At 51.6% G+C, this 26,361-nt stretch overlaps 1 protein-coding gene across 2 annotated transcripts in view; it reads left to right on the top strand.

The window, feature by feature from the left end:
- Positions 1–26,361, top strand: part of ADAM12 (ADAM metallopeptidase domain 12) — a 353,192-nt gene that overhangs the window by 225,926 nt on the left and 100,905 nt on the right. For both annotated transcript variants that reach the window (XR_006701751.1, XM_045439195.1), the window contains exons 5-6: positions 5,623–5,699; positions 20,998–21,184. Coding sequence is in view for 1 of the 2 variants with exons in the window: in XM_045439195.1 (XP_045295151.1) it covers positions 5,623–5,699; positions 20,998–21,184 (264 nt within the window). In the remaining variant the exon portion in view is untranslated. The remainder of the gene's footprint in view (positions 1–5,622; positions 5,700–20,997; positions 21,185–26,361) is intronic.

Below are 26,361 nucleotides of genomic sequence, written 5' to 3'. Positions count from 1 at the left end.
AATAAGTATATAAAATACATGGTTAGAGGTTTTGTAAAGGAAAAGATGTAATTTTGTGGTTATGCATGTTTGGGACTGTTTTCTATGTTATGTTTTGTTGGTAGAAAGAGAATGCATTGGATCAGCAGAACAGGCAGAGACGACATGCTAATGGGACAATGTCTTGTTCAGCGACGCCTTTATAGACAAGAGTGCGATAAAAGGAGACGGTAGTTGACAATCTTGAGGCTGTTGAAAGGGGATGCTTTGGGGATGTTTGCAAGGGGAAGTGTTGGGATCCTGTAGCTGCAGGAGGAACCCAGGACCTCCCTGGGCATGATGGACGCCTGCTGGGTCTCTCCCTGGTGTGGCCACACTCACATCCAACCGGCCAAGTGTTGGCGAGTCCACGAGGCCTGGGGGATTCCTGTCTCTTAGCATCAGTCGATGGGAGGCAACATGGCCCTTGGATATGGATATGGGGGCAAACAGTCCCCTGGAGATACCTGAGCAGGCACAGCTCCCCCCCAGCCTTGGCCACCGAGAGCCAAACCCCCCAGAGAGCAGGAGACCACCTCTCTCCTACTCTTTGTAATCACATTCCCAGCCAGTTACGTGGCACGTGGTATGATGGGCACGTCTCTCTTAGCTGTGATTCTATCCACATGACTGCGTGATAAAAACGATACCCCATTTGTCGGAGCACGTGATGAATCCTGCTGAAAAAAAATTAAGACTTCATTGATATTATAATTGTCCTAGAGAATCTGGAACTTGGGGTGCTAGTAATTATGCCTGGTAATCGAGGAAGGTAACTACTTCTTAGATTAGTCAGCGGTGAACAGCGGGCTTGATCGCTGTCCCAAGGTAAGTCGAAAGCAGTTTTAGCGCCAAGAAATAAGCTCTGGTAGTCACTCTGGTAGTGACTGAGAGACGGGATTGTTTGGGGATCAGTTTCTGAGAGCGAGGATCCACCCTACCTCTTCTGTCAGTGGTACTCCAACCTCGTTGGTGAACTGGAAATTAATCTTATACTAATTTGTTCTCAGCTCATGCTTTAATGAGCTTGTGTTTCTGGGTGTTTAATTTGAAAGTACGTTTGATAAGTACCCTATTACAAAATAAATGGAGACTGAGAGAGAACAAATGAGTCTGAAATTTCCGAGGTCAGTAATTAAGATTATTGTCACTATTGGGTTTTTCACTATTTAACCAAGACTCAGCTGCCAACGCAACATTTCACGATTCTCCAAAGCGAAGTAAGTTCTGTAATGGATGATGGGTAACAGACCAAAACCAAGATTCCGGGGGCCCCGGGCACCTAAACTGGACGCCATCTACTGCCCTTTTGTCTTCCGAGTCTTCTCCACTCAGACATGCACACTGGGCACCCAGGACCGAAATCCCTTCCCTGGGATCCCTCTGGTGCCCTGGGGCATTATAATCCGGTTCCACAGCCCCCTCATGTTTACAGAATTGCTCTCATGCCTTCCGCATGTAACAGGTCCAGGTATCTAGAGAGAGGGGACCGTGGAGCCTTTCAAAAGTTATTTCATGTGGAAATAAAGAGGCAAGCTGACAGCAGGTCTGGGTGGGTACCTGATGTGGCAGGCTGGGCAGGTGTCCCCCCACCACCATCCCTGGGCATTCCTTCCCGAGCCCCAGGCACACTGGAGAGGTCAGCCTCGCCATAGCCTTGAGTGCTGTGCTCCTGCCCTGGAATCTTCCAGCCAGGGAGAACTAACCCTTGTCCCTGAATTGCCAACCCCTCGTCCATGGCCTCCTGTCTTTGCACGTGCTTTCCCTCCGTGAGTAGCTCCCTCGCCTGCCTTCACCCCTGGGCACCTCGCCACCCCACCCCTCGACATTGTCTGGGGGCCAAAAAGAGCCACAGAACCTTCATTGTTTGCAGTCGCTATCATCAACAACATTAAAAAATCCAAGATATGCTACAGGTTCATACAAACTGTAAGCTAAGCTCGTAAGATGATCTGACACAAGACAACTTAAAAAAAAAACTAAAGTTTTCCTTTATATAAAAATAATTGCTTTATTTTTAAAGGAAAATAAATTAAAAATTTATTTATGGAAAATAAATTAAAAATTTATTTATTAAAAATAAATTTCCTTGACATAAAAATAATGTAAAGATGTTATAGAAAGATGTATAAGACATAATAGAAAAAAGATCCCATTTGTGGTATCTACCCACTACCTTGGAATAAGCCTAATGAAAACTTTCCAACAGCAATATGCAAGAAAATCTAGGACTAGATTGAAGGACATTAAAACAGCCTTATTAATGGAAACATACCATGTACATGAACAGGAAGCCTGGATCTCGATGGATTCTTAACCACATTATTAATATACTAACAATATAATCTCAACGGATTACTACAGAGCTTAAAATTTGATTCTGAAATTCACTTGGAAGAGAAAATAGGCAATAATATCCTAGAAACATTCGAAGCGAAGAACAGAGCCAAAGGAAACTTGCCCTCAACAAGGTTGCCGAGATAGCCCTTGAATAAATGGTTCCGGGACACCTAGATCTCCACATGCGGAAGAAGGAAATTGGACTCCTACTTCAAGCCATATACAAAAAAAAACAACAAAAAAAAACAAACGAGCCTCGGGGGGGCTCGGTTGGTTAAGCATCTGACTCTCGACTCTGCTCAGGTCATGATCTGACAGTTTGCAAATTCAATCCCCGTGTCAGTCTCTTTGCTGACAGTGCAGAGATTGCTCAGGATTCTCCCCCTCCCTCTCTCTCTCTTTCTCTGCCCCTCCCCACCTTGCTGTCTCTCAAATAAATAAGCTTTAAAAAACAAAGCGGATCAGGGGCGCCTGGGTGGTTCAGTCGGTGAAGCATCCGACTTCGGCTCAGGTCATGATCTCACGGTCTGTGAGTTTGAGCCCCGCGTCGGGCTCTGTGCTGACAGCTCAGAACCTGGAGCCTGCTTCGGATTCTGTGTCTCCCTCTCTCTCTGACCCTCCCCGTTCATGCTCTGTCTCTCTCTGTCTCAAAAATAAATAAACATTAACAAAAAAATTAAAAAAAAAAAAAGCGTATCAAAGGTGTGAATATAAGAACTAAAGTTGTAGAACTCCTAAAAGAAAACATAGGTGGAAACCTTCAGCACCCTAGGTCAGACCATGGTTTCTTAGGTATGACAACGAACACGTAAACAACCAAAGGGAAGAACGGACCTCATCAAAAAAATCAAAAAGACCTCGAGAAAATGAAAAGGCAGCCCACAAAATGGGAAAAAAAATATCTGCAAATCATAGATCATAGCATGTACCCAAGAGAACCAAAAGCGTGCGTCCACCCAGAACGTTGTGTACAAATGTTCATGGCAGCACTATTCACACTCGCTTAAAAGTGGAAACAACCCAAATACCCATTGACTGATGAATGGATAAGCAAAATCCAGCATTTCCATACCATGTGATATTATTCAGCCATAAAAAGAAATGACCCATTTCTTTCCCAGCTAAGGGAGCCTTGAAAACATCATGCTGAGCGAAAGAAGGCCAGGCACAAAGGGCCACGTGTCGTATGAATCCACTTCCACAAAACGAATGAGTGAGCAAATCCGTAGAGACAGGAAGTCGATTAGTGGTTGCCAGCAGCTGAGACAGGAAGGGAGGCCCCAGGGAGGTGACTGCCCGTTGTGAATGTGCTAACACACTAACCATACGCTTTTAAAAGGTGAATTCTATGGTATGTGAGTTTAATCTTACTCAAAAACAGAGAACTCGTTCTCCCTGACATCAAAACGTATGATGGAACAATAGGAACTAAAACAGCGTGGTATTGGCACAGGAAGGGACAAGTGGAGGTTTGTCACAAGTGGAGCAGCTCGTGGCACACAAAAGCAGGGCTCCGTACATGTGTGGACATCCCGTATATAGCAGGTAGCAGCTGAGAACCTAAGAAAGGGGCAAACGGTGGGAGAGGAGCACTGGGTCTTAGTTTAGGGGGGAAAGTTAGAGTCTCACCTCACACCCCTCAAAAACTAAATTCCAGATAGATTAAAGAGCCAAGTATAAGACTACGGGAATAGACGATCAAGAAGGACGTCTGCGTGACCTTGAGGAAAGTCTCCTTAAGCAACACGCAAACTTCATAAAGAGAAAGATGGAAAATGTGACGTTGTAAGAATTGGAGACTTCTGTTTCCTACAACAAAAGATATCGTAAGTTAATAATAGTAGGCCAAGTATGAACCTCCTGAAATTTTGGAGAACTTCTAGAATCAATAACAAAAGTCAAGACAGCAAGTGGCTGGCCTTGTCATCTCCCGTCTTGAATTGCCTTTCAGATAGTCTCAGAATTTTGTCCTCTCCTCAGTGACAGATAAACTTGACCCCTTTGAAGAAGTGTTATTGGATGTCATTGGCCACTCAAACCCCTGAGGTCCTGTTTCTCAGCAAAGTCAAGGTGGTCTTGAGAATTTGGGGTTTTGTTGGGCAGGATGGCTGGCCACCAAGCTGTGCCCTGGGGAAAGCGAGCGGGCCGGGCCGCCTGCCATGAGGAGAGGGGCCGCGTGCCCAGGTGGGCTCAGCAGGGACGGCCTGGAGCCCACGAACCCACCTCTCCTCCTCCACCCACAACACTGCCCTTGGCTGCCAGGCCCCGCAGCTGGCATGTGGAGGCCATGAATGAGGCCAGCTGAGTATGCCCCGCACTTCCTGCCCGTCAGCCTCTTAGCTGAGGCTGCAACATGACCTTTGCCTTGTTGATTCTGGACGGATATCGTCTCAGTAAGGAAGCGTCCGTGCCGCGGTCTCTTTTTTGCAAACGGCGACATTATGAGACGTGGGTTCTGCAGGCATGTCACACGGGGATTTTCGTCACGGATGGAGAAGACCTTCCTATTTTGTCTTTCCTGCTGAGAGAGGCTCCCAGCTCTCGCCTGGGCGGTGCAGAGGGGGCCCCTCCACCTCCTCTGTCATCTGCTTTTCTGTTTTCACAAGCCCTAGGCTTCGGCCTCATTTTATCACATTTCACGGTGTGCTTAAATACCCGGTGCGGTTCCCCATCTGGTCACGAAAGACAATTTACAGGGGGGTAAAAATGGCGGGGCCTGTGAGATTTGTTCTGCCGCCGGATTTCGTGAGGCACCCCACGTCAGGGCTTTCCCGAAGGGTGTCAGAGAGACAAGAGCAGGACTGGGGCGCAGCTAACACCCCACTGATCATCCTGAAGTAAATCAGGCCCTCGTGCCAGAGATCCTGGCTGGGTCATGCTGGGTTTAGCATGAAATATTAAGGGGCACCTGGGTGACTTACTGGTCGAGCGTCCGACTCTTGATGTCAGCCCGGGTCATGATCCCAGGGTTGTGGGATCGAGCGCCACATCGGGCTCTGTGCTGAGTGTGGAGCCTGCTTGGGATTCTCTCTCTCTCTCTCTCTCCCTCCCTCCCTCCCTCCCTCCCTCCCCCACCCAGTCCCTCTCCCCCATGCTCGCTCTCTCTAAAATAAGTAGAATTGAAAATAAATAAATATTAAGACCGATGGTTCAATATTTCATGCCAAAGAGATGCCTGTAGCTGCCAACGCGTGAAGGTGATTGGGGGCGGTTGTGAGCGGGCGAGAAGGCACCGAGACTGAGCCTCCTGTCTCCTCCTTCCAGGGTCACTGTTACTACCACGGACACGTGCAAGGATCCTCTGGTTCCGCAGCCAGCCTCAGCACTTGCTCTGGCCTCAGGTAAGCGGCTCTGGTCTGCCCCACAACTGCGACCTCTTCTTCTTGAGCATCAAGCATCGAGAGTAAATGGCAAAGGCAGAGAAGCCCCTCCTGACAGCTCGCAAGAGCACAGCGTGCCCGGGGGGGCTTCGGTTTCTCTGCCACCACAGACTCTTTCTAGAAGGTTCTACGGGCCTGGTCAGTCGAGAGCCACTGAACTGGCGGAGTTACTCCACCCTAGGATTTTGTGACTGTCTTTCGTTTATGTGGCCCGTGTGCTCAGTAATTCCCGGTGTTAAGAGGTAGGACCTCAGGTATTGGCGTTCGGGCTGCTTGCTTGGTACACAGGCACAGGCCTCCTGTCGCTAAGAGACAAAGCAGAGGAACCAGTTTAACAGAGTTCAAGGTGAGCTGAATACAGGCGTGGGGTGTGGGGGCTTCTGCTACGAGGCTGTGGCCCGTGTCAGGACACCCTTCTCTTCTGTGGCTGGACGAGCCCGTACAGCTCATCCTTCCAGACCACACTCATTGGCCACCAGCTGGCTTTCGTGCGCTCCCCGGCAAAACCAGCCTGTCTGACAAACTTCCAGCTGCCTCGGCCTTTTTCCTGGGTTTATTCACTGCCTTTGTGAACCGACAGCTTGAATCCCCCAAGCCCTGCTTTGCTTGGGCCCCGGGGTGCCTTCGGGGACAGGGAGAAGACGGCCTGGGTGCCAGCTTCCATGAGACCAGGACTGCGTCCTGCGTCAGCTGTAACGCCACGTCTCTGGGAGTCCCACGTGGGAGCCTGCACGCGCGCGCACACACACACACACACACACACACACACACACACACACAGGTCAGTCAAGCTCCCACAAATCTGAGGGAGGTGGTGACCACACTGGCCCTCGTCAGGGTGTTAGCCGCAGTTGAAGACAGAGCCTCAGTGAACGTTAACGGGAAATGGGCGCGTTCTCAGAAGCGGTGCCTCCCATTAACCCCGACACAAGTAACAAACACGCCTGGACTAATAAAGGGCGGCGGAGGCCTGTGCCTTCCTGGCCACACTGACAGTGGTGAGGAGCTCTCCAGCGCGACCCAGAACCCGGGGCCCGGCGCTCGCCCAGGGGCACGCTGGCAGGTGCCTGTCCCCGCGTGGGGCAGCCGGTGCCAGCCGCGCGCCCTGGTGTCCCCTCTGCCCGCCCCTTACTCTCCCTCGCGTGTCAGGTGCACAGAGCCGAGCGGCCCCTTCCACCCCACCTCCCTCTCCCGTCCCGTCCCCGCCCCCACGTGCCCTCCATTAACGCACAACGTGCGTCCTTCCGAGCCGCCACCCACGCTTTTTGACCCGGGCCACCTGCACAATTTACAAAGGTCGCCGGAGAGCATCCTGCCTCGCTCAGCAGTTTGTTTTTGTGTTTGGCTCCTTTGACACCCATCCTTTCCGGCTGACGTGGGGCTGGCTCCTTCCTTTGACAAATACGCTTGAATTCGCCGCGTCCCTTCGCACGCTCCCCGATGTGCACGGAGGTGCTTTCCAGCTTTTCTCGGTTGCAAACGGTGCTGCGCTAGACCGGGGGGGCCTCGGACGCTCTGTGCCTCCGTGCGCAGGCCCCGGAGGAGCGAGTGCTGTTGTGACAGTCCCGCCACCCTGTTCCTCCACGTGGCCGCCTCGCTTTCCACTCTGGCCGTCGGAGGCGAGCGCCGTCTCTCCTGACATCTTCCCCCATCCCTGAAATACCTGCTGTACTCAGTGTTTATCACTGGACTCCGACAATATGTACAAACAAGCTCAGCCTCCCCCCTCCCCCTCCTCCCCCCGACTTGGGTAAAATGCCAGCTGTGGCCTCGTCCTGTGCATGCAAAGCCCTGCGCGGGCGCGCATGTGTGTGTGTGTGTGTGTGTGTGTGTGTGTGTGTGTGTGTGTGTGTGTGTCTATCTTCATAAAAATAGTCACATCACACAGTTCACCCTCCGGCTTGCTCTGTCCCCTGATCCTTCTGCCTCCGCAAGTCAGGAGGCAGAGACTTGAATCTCTTTGCTTCACTCCATGGAGGGCATACACACACGCACGCTTCTGCATACGATTGCTTTTAGAAAGCGCGTTTGGTATCCCGTCGGAGTAACGCTGTGGAGCTCAGAAACGCCCGCCGATCTGATAGAGAACAGAGCTATCTGCTGTTGTTGGATTTGCTGCTCTGCTGTTACTCGTTCTTCGGCACACGTTCCTTGAGCGCGTCCCCCATGCCAGCGCTGAAGGACGCGAGGGGTGAGCCGTGCGGACGCCTGCAGGACGCACATTGCTGGCAGAGGGAACAGTATGCGCGAAGCCCCCGAAGCCGGAAAATGCCCGAGGTCGGGGGCCGGCGTGGCTGGAGTGAAGCAGGAAAAGGAGGCAGCGGACGCTGAAGTCAGAGGAAGAAGGGAAGGGCGGGATCGGGAGGGGCCTTGGCCTCCCTCTTCTGTATAACGGGTGTCACGGGAACCTTGTGCGGAGGTCTGACTTACCGTTTCCACAGGTCACTGTGTGGCCACCGCACTGAAAACAGGCTGTAGGGGGTACGTGCGAGAGCAGAGCTCAGCTAGATACCTTCCCAGTAATCCTGACGAGCAGCGGGGGCCTGGACGGGGGCCTGGACAGAGCCGGCACCTGCAGACGTGCGAGAGTCCAGAGACGTCCAGAGACGTCCAGAAACGTCCAGAAACGTCTTCAGGGGTTTGGAGAGGCTGGTGACTGTAGCATCTGCACACTTCTGACCATTGCCTTCTTCACCGAAAGTGCTCTGTGGCTGAGTCTCGCTCCCCCGAGGTGGTGTGGCACACAGCTACACGAAAGGACCAAGCCCCTGCTCCTGAGTGATGATGGAGGAAGCCGTGGGGAAGTCACTGACGAGGCAGGGGCGGCCATACACCACGCGCGGGCCCAGCAGGCGTGGTGGGCACCGGTAGAGGTGACGAAGCACCTCGGTCGCAGGTGACGATATGCAGAAACGAGGACAATGGGTCACCTTGGAGGCACCGAGGTCCCGAGGGAAGGACTTCAAACAGTGAAGTCTGTCTTGAAAGGCTGTTGGGGGAAGTGGTGCCAGCCAGGTGTCAGCTGGGGCGGGGAGGTGAAAGGATATTCAGGAGAGGGTCGGGGGGAGGGTAGTTTGGGGATGGACCGTGAGTCCCAAGAGCACAGTGGGAAGGTTCGAGGGGGCAAAGAGAATGAGGCTGGGGGTCAGGAGATTTAAGAGCTGTGTGGGGCCAGGACCCAGTCTTCATGCAAAAGCCAGAGCTCAGGCTCCTGGGGGAGACAGAGGTGAGCAGAGGTGAAGGACAGGATGGGGTCAGACCTGATGGCATCTGGGACGAAGGGGGGTGACCAGTTCAAGGCAGATGATCGGGGGCCGCCACGAGATGTTTCTGCCCTCGCACGCAACAGCCCGAGCAGTGAACCAGCTGTGCAACAGTGGACAGGTCACCAGGCCTCTCTGAGCCCCAGTTTCCTTGTGTGAAAATAGAGATAAAGTCTCCGGCTGAAATGGTGGCTTTGAAACAGATGCAGTGCCCTATAGGAGAGCCAGCCCTGTGCCTGACCGTGAACGAGCAGCCGGCGGAAACATCATCAGACTCTCCAGACTGTCTCACGTTCTTTGATTCTGGGACCGGGCCAAGCGGGAGGTATGCTCACGTGGTACCTCTGGGCTCATTCTATGCAAAGCTGTACTCTTCCTGAGGGAACGGGGTTGGACACCCACAAGGCCATGGTGGCAAAGATCACATGTGGGACTCACAAGCACCCTGCCCTGTGGGGTACCCAGTAGGCTTGAAAGGAGAATCTCTCATACACACGTGGAAAGGGAAAGTCCAAAATTTACCGTTGCTTCTCTCTGGAGCCTAAAAGATGGATCTGTTTGTTTAAAGGCCATTTATTGAGGGCCAGGTGTTTCTTCAAGGCTTCAAGTTAATATAAAGGCCAATGTGAACGAAGAACAGGAAAGCTAATTCCAACTGGCTTAAAAAAAAAAAAAAAAACAAGCAAAAGTTGGAGGTAGTCTCATGCTACTTAAAAGGCCAGGAGTGGCTTCAGGCATGGCTGGATCCAGGGTCTAACTAATGCTACCAGAGTCCACCCCGTCTCTACTCTGGCCTCCACCTTCTGCTGTGTTGGTTTTATTTTTATGCACAGCTGATTTTTGTGGTCACAGAGAGGCTGCAGGCAGCAGGCAGCTCCAGGCTTACATCCTCAGAGGGCAGGTAAGAGAGTGAGGGCTGTCTTTTGAGTTCAGCAGAGTTCCCCAAAACACAGCTGATTGGCCCTAACTGGGTCCCAGGCCCATCCCCGAAACAGTCACAGTGGCCAGTGGTAGGTATGACACTCTGGTTTAACTCCCTGAGCCAACCTGGGGGTGAGCCATCCCCAACCCTGGGAATGGAAAGTGGGGAGAGTGCGTGCATCAAGGGAAACCAGTGAGCTTTTGCCAGAGAAAGGACGAATGAGGGCCAGGATCCTTGGAAATGAATGAGCCCCCTCCACACATTGATGAAGAAGTTTCAGACCATCAGAGTCCAGACATATCTGGATCGATCTGATAATAATTTTCAGGTGATTTTTCATAGGCTTCTCAAACTTTTTTTTTTTTAAGGATATCTTTTTTTTTTTTTCCCAACGTTTGTTTATTTTTGAGAGACAGAGACAGAGCGTGAGTGGGGGAGGGGCGGCGAGCAAGGGAGACACAGAACCCGAAGCAGGCTCCAGGCTCCAAGCCATCAGCACAGAGCCCGACGCGGGGCTCAAACCCATGAACTGTGGGATCATGACCCGAGCCGAAGTCGGATGCTCAACCGATTGAGCCACCCAGACGTCCCTCAAACTCTTGATGGGTAAAGAAAGAAGGGGTATCTCCAAAGTATTCCTGAGAGCTCCTTTTTATGATAAAAACGATTTCCTAACCAGTGACATTAACTAATTTTCTTAAACGAAATGGAAAAATTGGAGAGTATTTCCCAGAGTGATATTCAAATGGGATAAATCTGCCCTCTGTGCTTGGCCACGCCCCTCGGTCACAACTCCCATCCTTCTTCCCAGGGCTGCCCCCCAAAGGGGCAGGTCACTGTCCTCCCACACAGGTCAGCCTCTCTGCCCAGATTGTGTGGTGTCCGATTCCCAGCCTGCACCCCTCCTCGTCTCCGGCACTTGGACAGTGTTCCCTCCCGGGCGCTTGGCACAGACCTTCATCCGACCAAGAGGAACCCTGTCAAATACTTGTGGCTGGGGTTTCAGGAAAAGTCAGAAGAGCGGGTACTGGGCCATCTGGGGTCGACCACCAAGAGGGGTGGGAGCGGCGGTGGGGAGCCCCGAGTGGGGATGGCGCTCCTGGGAATTTTGACTTCCCAGATCGTTGCGCCGTTGTTACAAAAGCAGCAGACCGTGCATCGACAGAGAAATTCCGGAGTCATGTAGTCAACCTTGAGATCCCGTAAGTGGAGAATCAGACCAGAGAAAAGGCTGTGTTCCATCAACTGCTCTCACTGGAGGAAGAACCAATGGAGACGGGCGCTAAAGGAGAAAGGCAGCTAGCACGGCCCCAGCCGGTGGATTCTGAGAAAGAAAATAGGGATTCAAAATTAAATTCAGTGTGGTGTGACGCCAAAACACATTCAGATCGAGGACTGTGGAGGGAAACTCAAATGTCCCAGGGGACACATGGCTTGGAGGCCAGCAGATTGCTTTTGCGGAGAAGGAACATCCTGCTCTGCTTCCAGAGGGCTCGATCAAACCTGGGCCGGCCAGGAGAACTCAGTCCCTGAGGAGAGAAGAGTGGGGACAAGCCACCAAGTCAGCCTTCCTCATTCGAAGCTGAGTGGGGAGGACGATAAGGAGAGAGAAGCATAAAGCTCCGGGTAGAAAGCAGGATAAAAAAGGAAAGAGCTCTTTAATCGAGGGGAATGCAGTGCAACGCGGAAAACAGGCCATAAAAGTGAGTGCGGCCGCGGAGTCTGTCCCTGCGTCGAAAGGACTCCAAGCCAAGTGCGAAGTTCAGGCATAAGTTAATTTTCTACTACATCGCACGTGGCCCCGAAATGCCCCGTCCTCGTCGGTGCAGTTTCGGGGCGAAGATGCGGGATTCTCCTTCGACGTTCTGATCTGTCATTTGCTCTCCCTGCTCGGTGCCTCGCCCCTCACCCCTCACCTCACCTGCCTCAGGCCCCCCCCCTCCCGCCCCCGTGAGCCTCAGAGACTCCTCCGGGCCGCAGAGCGCGGGGACCCAGCTGTCGCATTGCCGGGGACAGAACCCCGCTCCCGCCCGAGAGGCCCTAAGCTGCCAGGACAGACACCCGGCCCCGGAACGCTCCCCCGTGTCCTGATTTGATTCGTAAATGCCACCTTCCCATCCCCGTCCTGCTCTCTGCCTGCAGCGGGAGCTCCTTGAGGGAAGGGGCCGTCTGGCACCATTTCCGGTTCCCTCGCTCCGCCCGCTCGGTTCCGACTCGCGTCTGGCACGACAAGTCTTGGGGGCTCACGCTTTGGGGATCGGCCAAGAGTTTTGCCATCACCTGCAGGCGTGGTGGTTGAAATTCGGCTTAAACCTAACTCAAGCCCGCCGTTCAGTTGATAGATGGGGAAACTGCTGTCTAGAGTTGCAGACGAGCATTGGTTATGAGAATAACTGTACTTCCACATGGGGGTTAGGATCCCGGGGCGCAACGTGCACACGCGCGCACACTTACACCGTCATACCCGTGCCCTTGCACACTCACGCTTGCGTGCTTACACGCACATACTAACACATGTGCATGCACACATATCCCGTGGGGTGGTGGTGACATTCAGGGGACGCCAGACTGCGTCCATCATTACAGTTTCTGCTTTCACGACGGGGAGGCCGGAGTTATCACCACCACGGTGCGGAGCAGCTGAGAGGCTCCGTCATCCGGGGCCCCGTCCTGACGCCCCGGCTGGGAGCTGCCGATCCCGCAGCAAACGACACTGTCCCCGCTTTCCTCCTCCCAGCTTCTGTTGAGAGAGAGAGGGAGAGAGGGAGGCATCTCCTGCACTTATGCAGGGCTCTGCATTCTTCGTGCTACGCTCACCAGAGCCAGTGGGTGTCACATTCCTCAGGTGACAGATGCAGAAGTGGGGTCCCGGGGTCGCTCGGCTGCGTCCAGCAAAACCACCTCAGTCCCAAGTCTGGCTAACCCCTTGTTCCATATTAGTCCTGCTAAGCCTTTTGCACGGTTTGGAGCCGATCTTCTTTTGCAGCCCCGTCGTCCTCTACCGTGAGGAAGCTCCCCCTTCCCAGCCGCACTGGTTTCTAGCTGTTTCCAGAACATGCCTCACAGTTCTTGCCGTCTTTATCCCTGGTTGCCCCTCTGCGTGGGACGTGCTTCTCTCCCCACCTCCCATTTGGCTCTGGAAGGTTCACCAAGTCAAATGATGCCTCCTTCACGAAGCCCCGCCCCGACCCCAGAGCCCATCCGGGGACCCAGGAGTTTGGATTTGGACCTTTTGGACTTTTGAGGGAGAGTGGAGCAGGGGCGAGCCGACACTTTATAAATATCTGCTCACATCTGTGTGTTAAAGCGCCCATCCTTCCTCGCTCCGTCGATAGTTGACTGGTATATCTCGCTATACGTTTGCATACCTTGTCAGGACCTTCAGGATGGGGAACATTTCTGATATGTTGCTTGTAGCACCTGAAGCTCTTAGCACTGGCCGTCAGTGGGGGAGACAGTACGAAATGCTTTCAAAAATCCAATTCCATGGAAATATTCAGATGCAAGTCTATGTGTTACCCCCAATAAACGCACACATCGTTGTGATATAAAATCGTCACACTAGATTTTATATAATGAAATCAAATATAGCACGAAATGCAGAAATACTTTTTGTCACGTGCTATCGAAAGATAGTAAGTCAACTTAGTTTTCAAAGGGCAGCACTGACCGTGTCGTGATCCACGGAATCAGAAATAACCATTCTAACGAAAGTAAGCATTTGCAATTTAAGGCAAAGACAGACACTGTAAAAAACGAAAACGAAAACAAACAAACCCTCTGCTTTCATGGAGGAATCCTTATTTTATTATTTGCAACTTAACAAACAAGTTGAATTGACCCATTTGAAGAAAGGAAGCGGAAATCTCAGCTGAGGAGGTGAGAAGGGAAAGGAATCTTAGGAGGAAACGCAGACGGAGGGAGCGAGGCAGCCTGGGAATGAGCCACGGCCTCTAGCCCGTCCGGTGCCGTGTGCTCTCCGCCCTTCCTGGTGCCTCGTCGCTTGACGCTGGTCACTGACCTGGGCAGATGTGGCTTTTTACAGACCTCACGGCTCAACCTAAAGGGCCTGCGGCGAAATGGTCTAACGGGCCAGGAAGTCAGGTGCGCGGAGATGATCTTGCCTTTACTCTCCGGTCTCCTGGACCGTGAGTTCCAGGCAGGCAGGGCCCTCCCTGGGCTCAACCTAGAACCTGCCCTGTTGTAGGTGTCCGGTCACCTTTGGTGGCATAAACGTGCTCTCCCCAAGCCATCAAGTGGTCGGTGACGCTTAGTCCTAGCCTGTCCGAAATTGTTTTAAAAATCTCTGGAGCGCAGTAGGCCATGTTAACGGAGAAATTGGCAGGGAGTGGGGGTGAAGCCAACCCGGCGCTGAGCCCTGCACTGGGACCCTCTGCTCGCTCTTCTTCTAGGGGCTGGCCTCCGCGGCCTGCCCTCCGCCCCATGGCCACGCCTACCGTCGCAGGCCGGGGCTCTCCGTGTCCCTGCCTCCTCCTCCCCTGGGGACATTGAGTCCTCAGTCCTGCAGGATCATCTGTGGCAGCCAGTGCTGGGGTCACAGCTCCTCCGCTCCCTCTGCAGGGCGGCGCCGGTGTCCCTCCCGAAGGTCACCCAAGGTCAAGTGTGGGCTCTCCCCTGCTCCACTCTGCCTCGAAACTCCAAAACCTCCAAATCCAAACTCCTCAGTCCCCGGATGGGCTCCCCTCCTGCCTCTTTTCCATGAAAGGTCCAGCCCGCCTCTGGCGCCTCAACTTGGCCCCCGGTGACCTTTGATGACCCCCCCCCCCCCGTCGTGCTCACAGCCCCCGCACGCTTCTGCATAAAGTGTCTCCCGTTCCCATTTCCCCGTCTCCACCCTGGATCAACCCTTGCTCCAAAAATGTTTCGGTGCCTCCCACCCGTGCTTCCTGCCTCCGCCCTTTCCTTCACAGCCATCTTGCACATTCCAGAAGGTCGTGTTTCAAAAACGCGGCTTGAGCCTGACGCGAGTCCTGCCACCCCGCTGCACGCAAAGCCACGCGGCTCCCCCGCGGCCCACTCGCCCCTCCCGCGCTTGTGCCAGGGTTCCCGCACACGCCCGCTGCTCACCGGCTCACGTACTGGTCACCCACTGGTCATGCCAGTCCCCGCGCTGGGCCAGGAAAACCAAACCAAACGAGGAAGATACTCCCTGGGCGTGGAAAGCAGCCAGATGGCATTTGCGTGCCACGCAGGGAGGGCTGTGAGGTGGGGGCGTCCACAAAACCGCAGGGGAAACCACGGAAGGGACCGGCATGCCGGGCGATCCTGAAGGTCTGGCTGGGCTGGGCCGTGAGGGGTAAGCGTCAGCCCGGAAGGTCACTGCAGCCAAGGGCAGCCACGGGAACGGTGACAGGCCTTCGGGTGGGGACGCTGAGGAACGGGACATGGCCCGGGTCTTAAAGCAGCTGGCATCCCAGCAGGTCAGAGGGGTGGCCGCCAACGGTTACACTGCAGAATCTGAGAGAGCGTCGTGGGGTGGGGGCGGGGCGGGCAGAGGAAAGAGGGGACACGCAGCAATGGTGCAGCCAAGGCCAAAGCCAGGGAGAAGGAGGGAGGCAGAGGACAGAGCCTGCGTCGTGTGTCCCACCTTCCTTCCGCGGCCCCCACCGTGCGTCTGCACCCGCCCTCCCGTGTCCTCAGTGTTCGCCTGCACTCTCTGACCTTTCTCTCTCCTCGACTCTTGCTCCTTCGAGGCCACTCACCTGCCCTCCAAGCCCTCCCCATCCTCCCAGACTCCCCTCAAGACCCCGTGTTTCACACAGGCCATTTGTGACCCCTCCCTCTGTCAGCACCGGGCTGACCACCCATCCCGTGGGCGGCCTTTGCCCTCGAGCTCCACTGTGGCCTCCCCGGCGCGAGTCCTTGGTGACTGAGGCGAGAAGGCCGGTCACCCCGTGTGGCCGAGGACGAGGGATGGGCTTGGGAGCCACGTCCACCTGGGGCTTCCTGGCTGTGCCACTGACCAGCTGTGTGACTGGGTGAGTTGCCTGGCTGCCATGACGAGCGACCCCGAACTTGGGGGCTTAGAGCGACAGAGATTTCTTCTGTCACAGTCCTTGAGGCCAGAAGTCTGAAGTCAAGGAGCCAGCAGTGTTGGAGGGAGGATCCACCGTGGGTCCCTCCTGGCTCCTGGCGGCTCCTGGCAACCCTTGGCGTTTCCTGGCTTGTGGCACTCTGGTTTCTGCCTCCACCTTGATGTAGCCTCCCCGCCATGTCCCTGCCTTCTCCTTTTTCTCTAAAGGCACATGTCATTGAATTTAGGGCCCACCGTGAATCCAGGATGAGCTCGCCTTGAGATCGTGAGCAAAAATCACACCCGAAAAGACCCTTTTTTCCAAGGGTTCCATTCCTAGGTACCTTTGTTGGAACTTAGACATATCTTTTTGGGCAACACTATTCAACCCACTACAGTGACCTTGGACTCTTATCATTGGCTTCCTCTTAGTGAAAGGGGCTCATGATACCTGCTCTAAAAAGATTGCTCTAAATATTAGAGAAAACAGAGGGATTCAAAAGCCTGGCTCATGGGGCGGGAGAGCATAAGGAGTGACTGTTGATGGGTACATAGTTTTTTGGGGGGTGATGAAAACATTCTAGAATCAGTGGTGATGTTTGCACAACTCACTGAACGTACTAAAAGTCATCGAGTTGCATGCTTTAAAAGAGTGACCTTAATGGTATGTGAATCATTTCTTGATAAAGCTGTTGTTTTTAAAAAAGAGCCTGACTCACGGGGTGGTCTCTTCATAAATCGTAAGCTGCTATTATTCCTACTGATGTGCCAGTCACAACTGTTATTAAAATCTTTTATAATAGTTTAACGTTTTACCTCTTCTGTCATGCCTCCCAAACCCGGATGTGAATTACATTTGAAACGGGAACCATGGGTGAGATATGCTTGTGTGTTCTACCTTAGCTAGCCCGGGCTTTGCATGCAGCAGGGGACACTGCCTATTTGTTTTGATTGTACATGAGTCGTTCTCATGGAAATTACTCGTTGGAAATAAGCCCAACGGGGCTTGCGTGTTCAGTAACATCGCTGCGATCGCTGTATCCAGCGTGCGTGAGGTGGGATATTACTTTTACCCATGGGCTCCCCCAGGAAAGGACTGAAATTAGATTTCATGCCAACCGCAGTTCTAACTTATGACTGACAGCCTGATATTGAGACCAGAAGTCTTTTTTTCCCCACGAAAATTCAATTAGCGGTTGAACATGGAACCGGGTCCGGAAAATTCACATATTCTAATCGTTGCCTTATTACAGGTAGTCAAAATCCACGCGCCACTCTCCGAATTGCCCGGGAGTCGTAAGAAAGATCATACTAAGAACCACAGCAGGAGGCTGTGTTATTGCCTGATGCGCCACTGCTTTGGAGATTAAAAACTGAATTTTGAGAAAAACAAAAACTTATCTGGAGGAAATATAGGCCTCCTGAGTTTTCACTTTGAGAGCTAACAAAGTCAATTTAAAATTTTAATAGATTCCCCTTTGTTGCCGTTGAAGGAAAAACACCACGATTTTAAACTTTTAAGGAAGGCTGCCTATATTCAAAGCAACCACTCCATTTCTCTGGCTCTTTTTCCTTCTCGTGCTTCTCACGAGAGGCCCCACCTCCCTCTCACAACAGCGCTGGAGGGAAGCAAGAAGGTGTGAGGGTTGAGAGGCGCAGGGCTTGGGCCCACGGGTCCCAGCTCTGCCTCCAGCCACCTGCGTGTCCTTGACAGTCAAGATCACGGCCAGAGATACAGCCGGGTGCAGATCCATTGGGTGGTCAAGGCCATGAGCACAGCCCAGAGTGCCATCAGGTGGCCCTCATCACCCCCCAACCATGCCTTTCTCTTCCGCTTTCCTCCGTTCATATACTCAACTCACTGCCCAAGAACTCGGCCTCGCTCCCCACCATGGAGGCTGGTCCAGGATCCTCCTGTCTTTCCCTGGAAAAGGTACCCATGGTCTTCATTTTCCTGCCCCGACTCTGGCCAGGGAAAAAAGCCCCAATTTCAGAGTCTGCTGGATTTAAATTCCATACTCCGAGATACTTCCAGCTCCAAGTTTACAACTAAATATCTATGACATTCAGCTTAAATTACACTCGCTTATCTAGCTCGGGGCCAGCAAGGGCTGTGAGAACATCAAAATTTTACATCTCAGAAACCCTGAATCCTTGAGTTTTGTGTCCACTGTTGTTTCCAGCAAGCTCTAGGGCTAAATGATTAATTATACTCAAGACAGCCCAAAGCAATTATTTAATTAAGCTGCATTACAGGCTGCGAGTTGTTTGGAGCAAAGGGAAAGCCTTCACCCCAGTTTCTCAACATCTGGCCCTTGGATGACTTAAAAGATAAAAGGAGATATGAGAACATTTTTATGACTAAGTAGACAATTTCTAAAATTTTTCCATAAAGTAGAAAAACTTTTTCAGTAATTTGTTTCTCGTGATTAGAACTTGGTGACATGTTTTACTGTGAGGGTTCAGCTCATTTAAATCTAACGCAAAATAGAAGACGTTGGTGTATGAAGTGAAATGTTGGGATCATCTTTGTTTTGGGGCAAGAAAGTCAGTATTTTAGCAAATCTATGCTTTCCCTTCAAGCGTGTTTGTTTTCCGCATTCCCTTGGCCTATTTTTTTTTTTTAAGTACTCTGTCTTAATTTAGGTTCTTTAAAGTCAACTTTAACAAACAAAAATCCCCCATTACCCGTTCCAAACTTCAAAACCTAAGTTTTGTTTCACGAAGAACTTTTTAAGAAGAGAGATACAAGCTGCCCCAACAGAGAGGATGGCCAAAGTCTTATCTGTACGGTCTACTGGAGACACATGAAGACATTAATTGGGGCACAAGCATCCAGACATGATCGTGCTCTTTCCCACTGCCCACAACTTCATTCCATTGGACTGGTGGAGTAAACCAGTTGAATACTAATGAACTGAGTAGAGTGTATTTGTTCACCAGTTGTGTTCAACATAAGTGTGTGACTCATTCAGACCTCTTCCTTCCATCCTATGTGAGTACTGAAATACTGTCATTCTATTCAACTCGAAGAGTGACTAGTCACCCATAAATGGGCCATCAATAAGCATAAGATGGCACTTGCTTTCACAGCGCATGTGCTAAAATTTTGAAATGAGAAGCACGGCACGAACGAAGAGCCAGAATAAGCAGTAATGAATGACATAGGAACATGTTCTAAGGTCCCTCTTGTGGAAACAGGCTCAGGTTTTCTGGAGAAGAGGAGTGGAGCAATGAGCTTTTTCAGCTCTTTCTTCAGCACTGAGGCGTCCTTGAGTTGAGGCAGTGTGAACCATGTGTTAGAACTACTGCCTGAAACCTGAGCTTGTGGACCTCATCCATAGTCCTGAATCTTCTGACGTGACCTGCAAAATATCGTAGACATGTGCCTATGTGAATTTTTGTGAGAAGGGTATAAAAAGGTTCAGGTCTCCAAAAAGGTTAAGGCTCACTCTGTCAGACGTGTCTGTTTACAATGTGATAAATCTCACATGACGTGTTAGGCATTTCTCTAGCGGAGAGGTTGTGGTCACCTTGCTAAATAATGGAAGTCTCTAGAAGCTTCCATTATTGCGTGGGAAGAGTCTTAAAGCTGCCAATTTACTATTACTCAAATTGCCATTTCTCCAAAGAAAATCCTTCTTTCAACACCAAGAAGAGCCTTTTAAATTACTTTATCGTCCCACACTGGAAAAGAGAGAAACAGAAACCATCATGTAGGGCAGTGTTCCCCTAACACCTGAAGGAAGCTGACCGCCTTAGGCTAGCGCTGCTCATTTCTGGAAAGCGGAACACTGCCTCGGCTCTGTCGTGCTCCAGAAGGGCAGATGCGCATCGTGGTCCCTGGCATGATGCCACCTTCTCTCTCTGCAAGGCAGAGAATGTGTAACAAAGTTGTCTGTTTTTTAAAAGAATTTATACCTTTATTCCCAGATCAAAAAGTTACTTCAAAGTTCCTTTGTATTGAAGTATTGAAGTTCCTTCAGTAACTAAGGAGTTACTGTCATTCGCAGAAGTGTATTTATCGTATTAATGCTATATTTCCTATCGGGGAGTCACGGATGGCCAGTATGTGGGCAAATGTGTTATCAAAGCACAGGACCTTCCAGAAATTGTCAGTCTTTGGAATAACACGTTAATAGAAAGAAGCCTAATCCTCGGACCTGCCCTTGTTAATAACAAAGAGGACAGCTACCATTTAAGCACTGATCTATGGCTTCCACAGGACTAAAAGAATCCCTTAGATGACATAGCAGCCCAGAGAAATAGGTATTCCTATCCCATTTGCCAGGTAAGGAAACCAAGGTCAAAGAGGTCAAGTTCACACTATTAGTAAGTAGCAGAGCTGGACCTTACGCCCAGACTGCCAGACCCCTAAGGCCGCCTTGTCAACCTCAGGCCCAGGATGTTTCCCAGCAGTCCTCTCTCCTATAAAGAGAGATCCACCTTTAGCCAAGTCACAGACCTCCGCCTTCAGGAAGCAGTCCTAATGCTTTGTGCCCTTACACTGCTTCCTTTGTTGACACATCTCCCACAAATAAGTAGAAGTGGGTGCTCAACCTTCCATCAGAATCCTTTCAAATATTTAGGAAACGTAGTGGACCAGACTGAATAATTCACATGCAGGAATTTGCCTTTAAAGAAAAAGATGTCCCTCCTGAATCACACCTGCTAGTTCAGATAGAGTTATTTTCCAAGGCAGAGGAAACATCGTTTCTCTCGACTCTTTTTGCCAGTTAAAAAAAAAAAAAAAAATTGTAAATTGAAATTAAAAAAAAAAAAATCGAGAGAGGCTAAATGCAGTCTATTCTTTACCATGAAATATTTGAAACAAAAAAATTTCCCAGGTTGTTTTCAAAACATTTGCAAGAAGAAAATCCATGCAAACATGTTGCACAGAAATGGCCTTAAAACCCGAGGACATAAATAAATTGGCCTTTCTCCTGCCATTCCTTCCCTTGTTAGGAACAGGGCCTTGGCCATAAACAAGAAGCTACCTTTAAAAATTATACACTTTTTTCCTTCTTTCTTTTTCAACAGGGGACTTATTACATTTGAAAATAACACGTATCTCTTGGAACCAATGAAAAATGAAACCAATGAATACAAGCTCTTCCCGGTGGAGAACCTGAGAGGCACCTGGGGGTCCTGCGGATCACATCACGGCACATCTGCCCCGGCTGCAGAGACCAGGCTCCCGCCGCCCTCCCAGACGTGGACAAGAAGGGTAGGGGAAACCAAGGCCGCGCTCCTGGGGGCGTGGGGACTCCAGCTGGGGGCACCCAGGGCGAGGGCATCTGGAGGAATTTTGCTGTCTGGGTGTTGTGTCTGCGGGATGGAGTTACCTGCTTTATCTGGAGCGGTTGCCATCACCTGTGCAGAGCGAACCCAGATGCTGAAACCTCCATCGTTGTTTTGCAAATGTCAGTCTCGGCGTCATTAACCGATGATAAAGTCGGGCTCAGAGGCCGACAAAATCACCCTTCGTTACGTGTCTGAACCTCCGGGGGCCCGGACCCATGGTCGCACCCTCACTGTTGCACCCACCTCCGTAAACAAGGCGAGAACAGGCCCTCACCTGCCCTTGGCCAGCAGTTCTGCTGCTACAGGAGAAAGACAATTTGGAGGTTTCTTCATCCACCAGTCTGTTTACAAATAGGGTCTTCATTGTGATTTGCGTACCATTCCCGGTCTTTGCCTGCGTGCCCGTGCAGAGGTGACCAGAGTCCTGGCCACACAGGGCTGCTGAGGAGCCTTGCTTAGCCCGGTCCGTGATGCCAATGCCTGGCCTTCCTTCCCAAGACCGTCCAAGCTCTCTGTGTTTTCTGGCCACCTGCTCCTGGGCCTGCTCATCAAAGGTCTCTCCTTCTGCTACAGAAATGGAAAGAGTCGTTGCCTGATGGAGTCTGGGCCGCTAACCTCCCTCCCCACCAAGTGGACAGAAACACAGAGGCCTCAACAGCCCGTGGTGCAATACCACGAAACCTCCACCCCAAATGACTGCCTGGCCCTTTTACGTCCAGCATTATGTGGGCCCCACAAGCCAGAGCGGACGCTCTTTTTTTTTTAAACATGCACAAATTTATTCATTTTTTACCGGGGTGTCATTTTTTTTTTTAATGTTTATTTTTTGAGAGAGACAGAGTGTGAGTAGGGAAGGGGCAGAGAGAGAGAGGGAGACACAGCATCCGAACCAGGCTCCAGGCTCTGAGCCATCAGCACAGAGCCCAACGCGGGGCTCAAACTCGTGAACCACGAGATCATGACCTGAGCTGAAGTCAGATGCTTAACTGACTGAGCCACCCAGGCACCCCGTGAACTCTCTTAAAAAAGGAGGAGGGTAGCCACATTTGGCTGGGGGCCCTGCCTTTCAATGAGTACAACCAGATAGGAAGTTGTCAACAACTTCCTGATTTTTCATCTCTGGCTTTCCTGTCCCCCTTTTGACAAGAAATCAGGAATTCATAAATATGATGTCAAATGTGTGATAATTAGATGGCCCAGGGACATGTTCTTCAGGGTCCCACTTAACAGACAGCACATTTTGTCTTTCCTGACTTTGAATGTTACACTGCTTAGCATTCAACATTCCATACATATCATTCCCCTTCGTTCATTCCTAGTCATTTGTCTGAGTTCCACCAGTAAACATTATCCTAAACGATTTCTTCTCCTTCGTAAAATATCCCTCACAGCTGTGACTAGAGAGTGTTCCCCTCGCCTTCATTTTGATGTCGTTGATTCTCTCTATCCTGGTCTTCTGCCTGTGTGACCCTAACATCCTCTATTTCTTAATATGCTTACAAGATTTTAGGGGCGCTGTGGTGGCTCAGTTGGTGAAGCGTCTGACTTTGGCTCAGATCATGATCTCACGGTTCGTGGGTTCGAGCCTCAAGTTGGGCTCCATGCTAACAGTATGGAGCCCGGAGCCTGCTTCGGATTCTGTGTCTCCCTCTCTCTCTCTGCACCTCTCTCTCTCTCTCTCTCTGTCTCTCTCTCAAAAATAAACAAACATTAAAAAAAATTTTTAATATGCTTGCAAGATTTTCTTTCTTTTAATATTTATTTTTAAAAAATTTTTTAATGTTTTTATTTATTTTTGAGACAGAGAGAGACAGAGCCTGAGCAGGGGAGGGGTAGAGAGAGAGAGGGAGACCCAGAATCCAAAGCAGGCTCCAGGCTCTGAGCTGTCAGCACAGAGCCCGACACGGGGCTCGAACTTGGGAACGGCGAGATCATGACCTAGGCTGAAGTCGGACGCTTAACCGACTGAGCCTCCCGGGAGCCCCTGCGCACAAGATTTTCTATGACACGTGCTTGCCACTCTTCTTTCTTCTCTTGCGCATCACGCAGAAGGGTAAGAACCCCCGTCGGGGACTGTGGCCCACCTTGACACTGAGACTCAGTGGTGGAGACCGAACGTCCCCCCCGCAGGGAGCAAAGCTTGAAAAATCCGCCCCCCTACACACACCTGCCTACGGCAGTTCCAGGGAGTTTTCATCCTGCTTTTTTGCACCCCCCCCCCCACCCGCACGGTAGAGTGACAGACTTAAGAGCTGGAGTCACAAAGTCTGGCCTCTGTGGGCCCCAGGGCACGTTTCTTTCACTCTTGCGACACTCTTGCCTTCCATTCCGGACCTCAGAGAGGAGGTGATGCATCGGTAGCTCTTCCACTCATAAACAAGTAGAACATTTGCATTTGGCTTTGGAGGTGCTTTGCTTTGAGACCCCGGCACCCATGCTGCGAGATTTACAACCTGACGGCGTCAATGACTCTCAAGTACGTTTGTCATTTCGTGCAGAAGTACGACCTGGGTCTCCACCCGCCAGCCACATTTTCATTCTTTAAGCTCAGGGCTCTCTCGACCTGCGATTAGCACCGTAATCTCCAGTCCTTCTGGCTTCAGGAGGAAGGCAGAAAACCAGACCAGCAGCGCCGTTTTGTTAACAATGCGTATTGGGGTGTAAGTGAACCTTCAAATTGAAAAGCGAAGGCTCCGTCCTCAACGTTTGGCTCTAGAAGTCGCTGCGATTGTTTTCACGGAAGAGAAAATGTCTGTGACTTCGAGTCCATCTACATAATGAAAATGAGACAAAAACGTCATTTTCAAAGAAGGGGAATCCTTGGGAACTGGAACGGCGGGCGAGATGGTTTGGGACGGCCTCTCGGGTAAATACGACAGGGACACATTCGAGTCACGTGCCGCTCACCTGCCTCACTTACAGCCGCCTTCTTTTATGCTCCACAAAATCAATGTCACTGCGGCTTGCTCCTCTTGTGTATGCCCTACGGTGACCGCCCTCGGCTTCGCCCGGCATTTTCTGGTGACTGTTGCAAAGATTGGTTTGCAGGCTGAGATTTTTCTGCAGATACGTGCGTTTTCCTGCCCGGAGCAGCAGGAATAAATCAGCGCTCAGGGTTTGCACTGGCTATACTGTGAGCCTGAGGTATTGTTTGTCATTTTTACAAGGCTCTACATTCGGTTTTAGTGAGGACCCAGGTTGCTCCTGGCAGGGCGCCTGCCGTCTCACAGCTTCGCAGTCAGATCGCGCCCCTGCAACCCGCGGAGCCCCTGCCGCTCGGCTGTCCTGTAGAGTCACCGCCCCTCCTTCCCTGCCCATCAACCAGCCATTCGAGAATGCAAGCTCATTTGAACACCGGCCTGAGCAAGCTATAGGCGAAGGCTTGGTAAATCTGCTACAGGAGGAAAATCACATAATACGGCCCAAAGGCACATGTAAATTGTGTTTGAATTATCCTCTCTTTGGGGATTATCTGTGCTGCGGTTCCCCTCCGTTAGTGTGGGTAATTATGAGTCAGATGCAAAAGGCGATAGTTCCTCTGGCAAACAGTGTTTGCTCAGGCTGCTGAGCTGGTCGGGGAGACCCTGCCGTGTTTCCTCAAACGTAGCTATTCGGGGGCGCCCGGGTGGCTCCGTCGGTTGAGCGTCCGACTTCGGCTCAGGTCACGACCTCGGGGTTGGTGGGTTCGAGCCCCGCGTCGGGCTCTGTGCTGACAGCTCAGGGCCTGGAGCCTGCTTCGGACTCTGTGTCTCCCTCTCTCTCTGCCCCTCCCCTGCTCACGCTCTTTCTCTCGCTCAAAAATAAATAAATAAACATTAAAAAAAGAAAAAGAAAAAAGTAGCCATTCGGAAACGGGCCAGGGCTACTGCTTTTGATTTCTAGACAGCCTCTCCTATTGGTTTAGTAGAAGACACAGTTGCAGTGGTGACAGGAGTGGCAATAATCCTACCCGTCCTCCGCAGAGCCTAAGGATAGTGGAGTATCCGGAAGTGGCCAGAACCACGTGACCTCATTGATTGCAGCAGGCATAACGTGATTCCTCTCTGACATAAGCATCTGCATATCCACCCCTCCCTTGGTCGTTCGTTCGTAGATCTTGCTGGTAGGTAACAGAGGCAGTTCCACAGCTGCTTCTTTGGCCCTGAGTCCTGAGCATCCATCAGTGTGAGCCGAACCCCCAGAATCTCCAGGTGTGGATTCCTATTACGACCCAAATCGATGAAGACCCTGGATAGATACATAACAGATCTCGCTGGTGCCACTGGCGTTTTGGACTCAACTCCACTTGTCCCGTTAACGTTCAGTTCACCGGACTGAGCCCGTTCTTCTGGCTTCTCGCCTCTTCGGCTGGTCGTTTCTGCAGCCCGCGTCCTGGCCGGGCCCCGGAGGCTGTCCCCCCACGCTGCCCGTGTGCTTCGCCCCCACGCAAGTCACTGCCAGGATGCAAGAAAAGACCTCACACAGCGGGAACCAGGGCTCAGCTTCTAAATACTCACAAAGTGACCTCGGAGTCAAGGCAAGAGCCTCGCGCGAGCCAACAATGACCCTTCTCTACTCAGAGGCAGATACACCAAACTTTTGATCTGTTTAATTTGCCGATCTTGCCACCCTTGGAGACACTGGCCCGGGCTCCGTTGTTACTGTCTCTTGGTGGTGGCTTTAGCCCAGTCAGCTGGAGGCCGTTCGCTGATCTTCATGGTTGCTGTCCCAGCGGTCGCCAGCCATCACCTGCACTCCTGGCTTCCACCATCGTCTTCCAATAATCCGTTCTCCCAGCAGCCAGAGTGATATTTTTAGAACCTCACATGCAGGGACTCCCTGTTGCTCTCAGGTCACCTTCAGCCTCCTTGCCGTGGCCTCTGCCCCATGCACGTCTCATCCGCAACCCTCCCTCCGCTCTAGACTATGGAGCCAGTCCTGCCTGTTGCTCTAACACCGCCTGGTCTCCCAGCCTCAGGACTTCTGCTGTTACTGTTCCATCTGTCTGAACACTGTTCCTCCACACATACCTACTTCTCTTCCTTAGGTCGCAGCCGCCTTAGTCGCACGCCCCCATCTTTAACCTCATGGCAACAGCACCTTCCACAGACTCAGCTGTAT

This window comes from Leopardus geoffroyi, chromosome D2 (genome assembly GCF_018350155.1).
Source record: "Leopardus geoffroyi isolate Oge1 chromosome D2, O.geoffroyi_Oge1_pat1.0, whole genome shotgun sequence".
Lineage (NCBI taxonomy): Eukaryota > Metazoa > Chordata > Mammalia > Carnivora > Felidae > Leopardus > Leopardus geoffroyi.
This window is presented reverse-complemented; position numbering and strand designations above follow the sequence as displayed.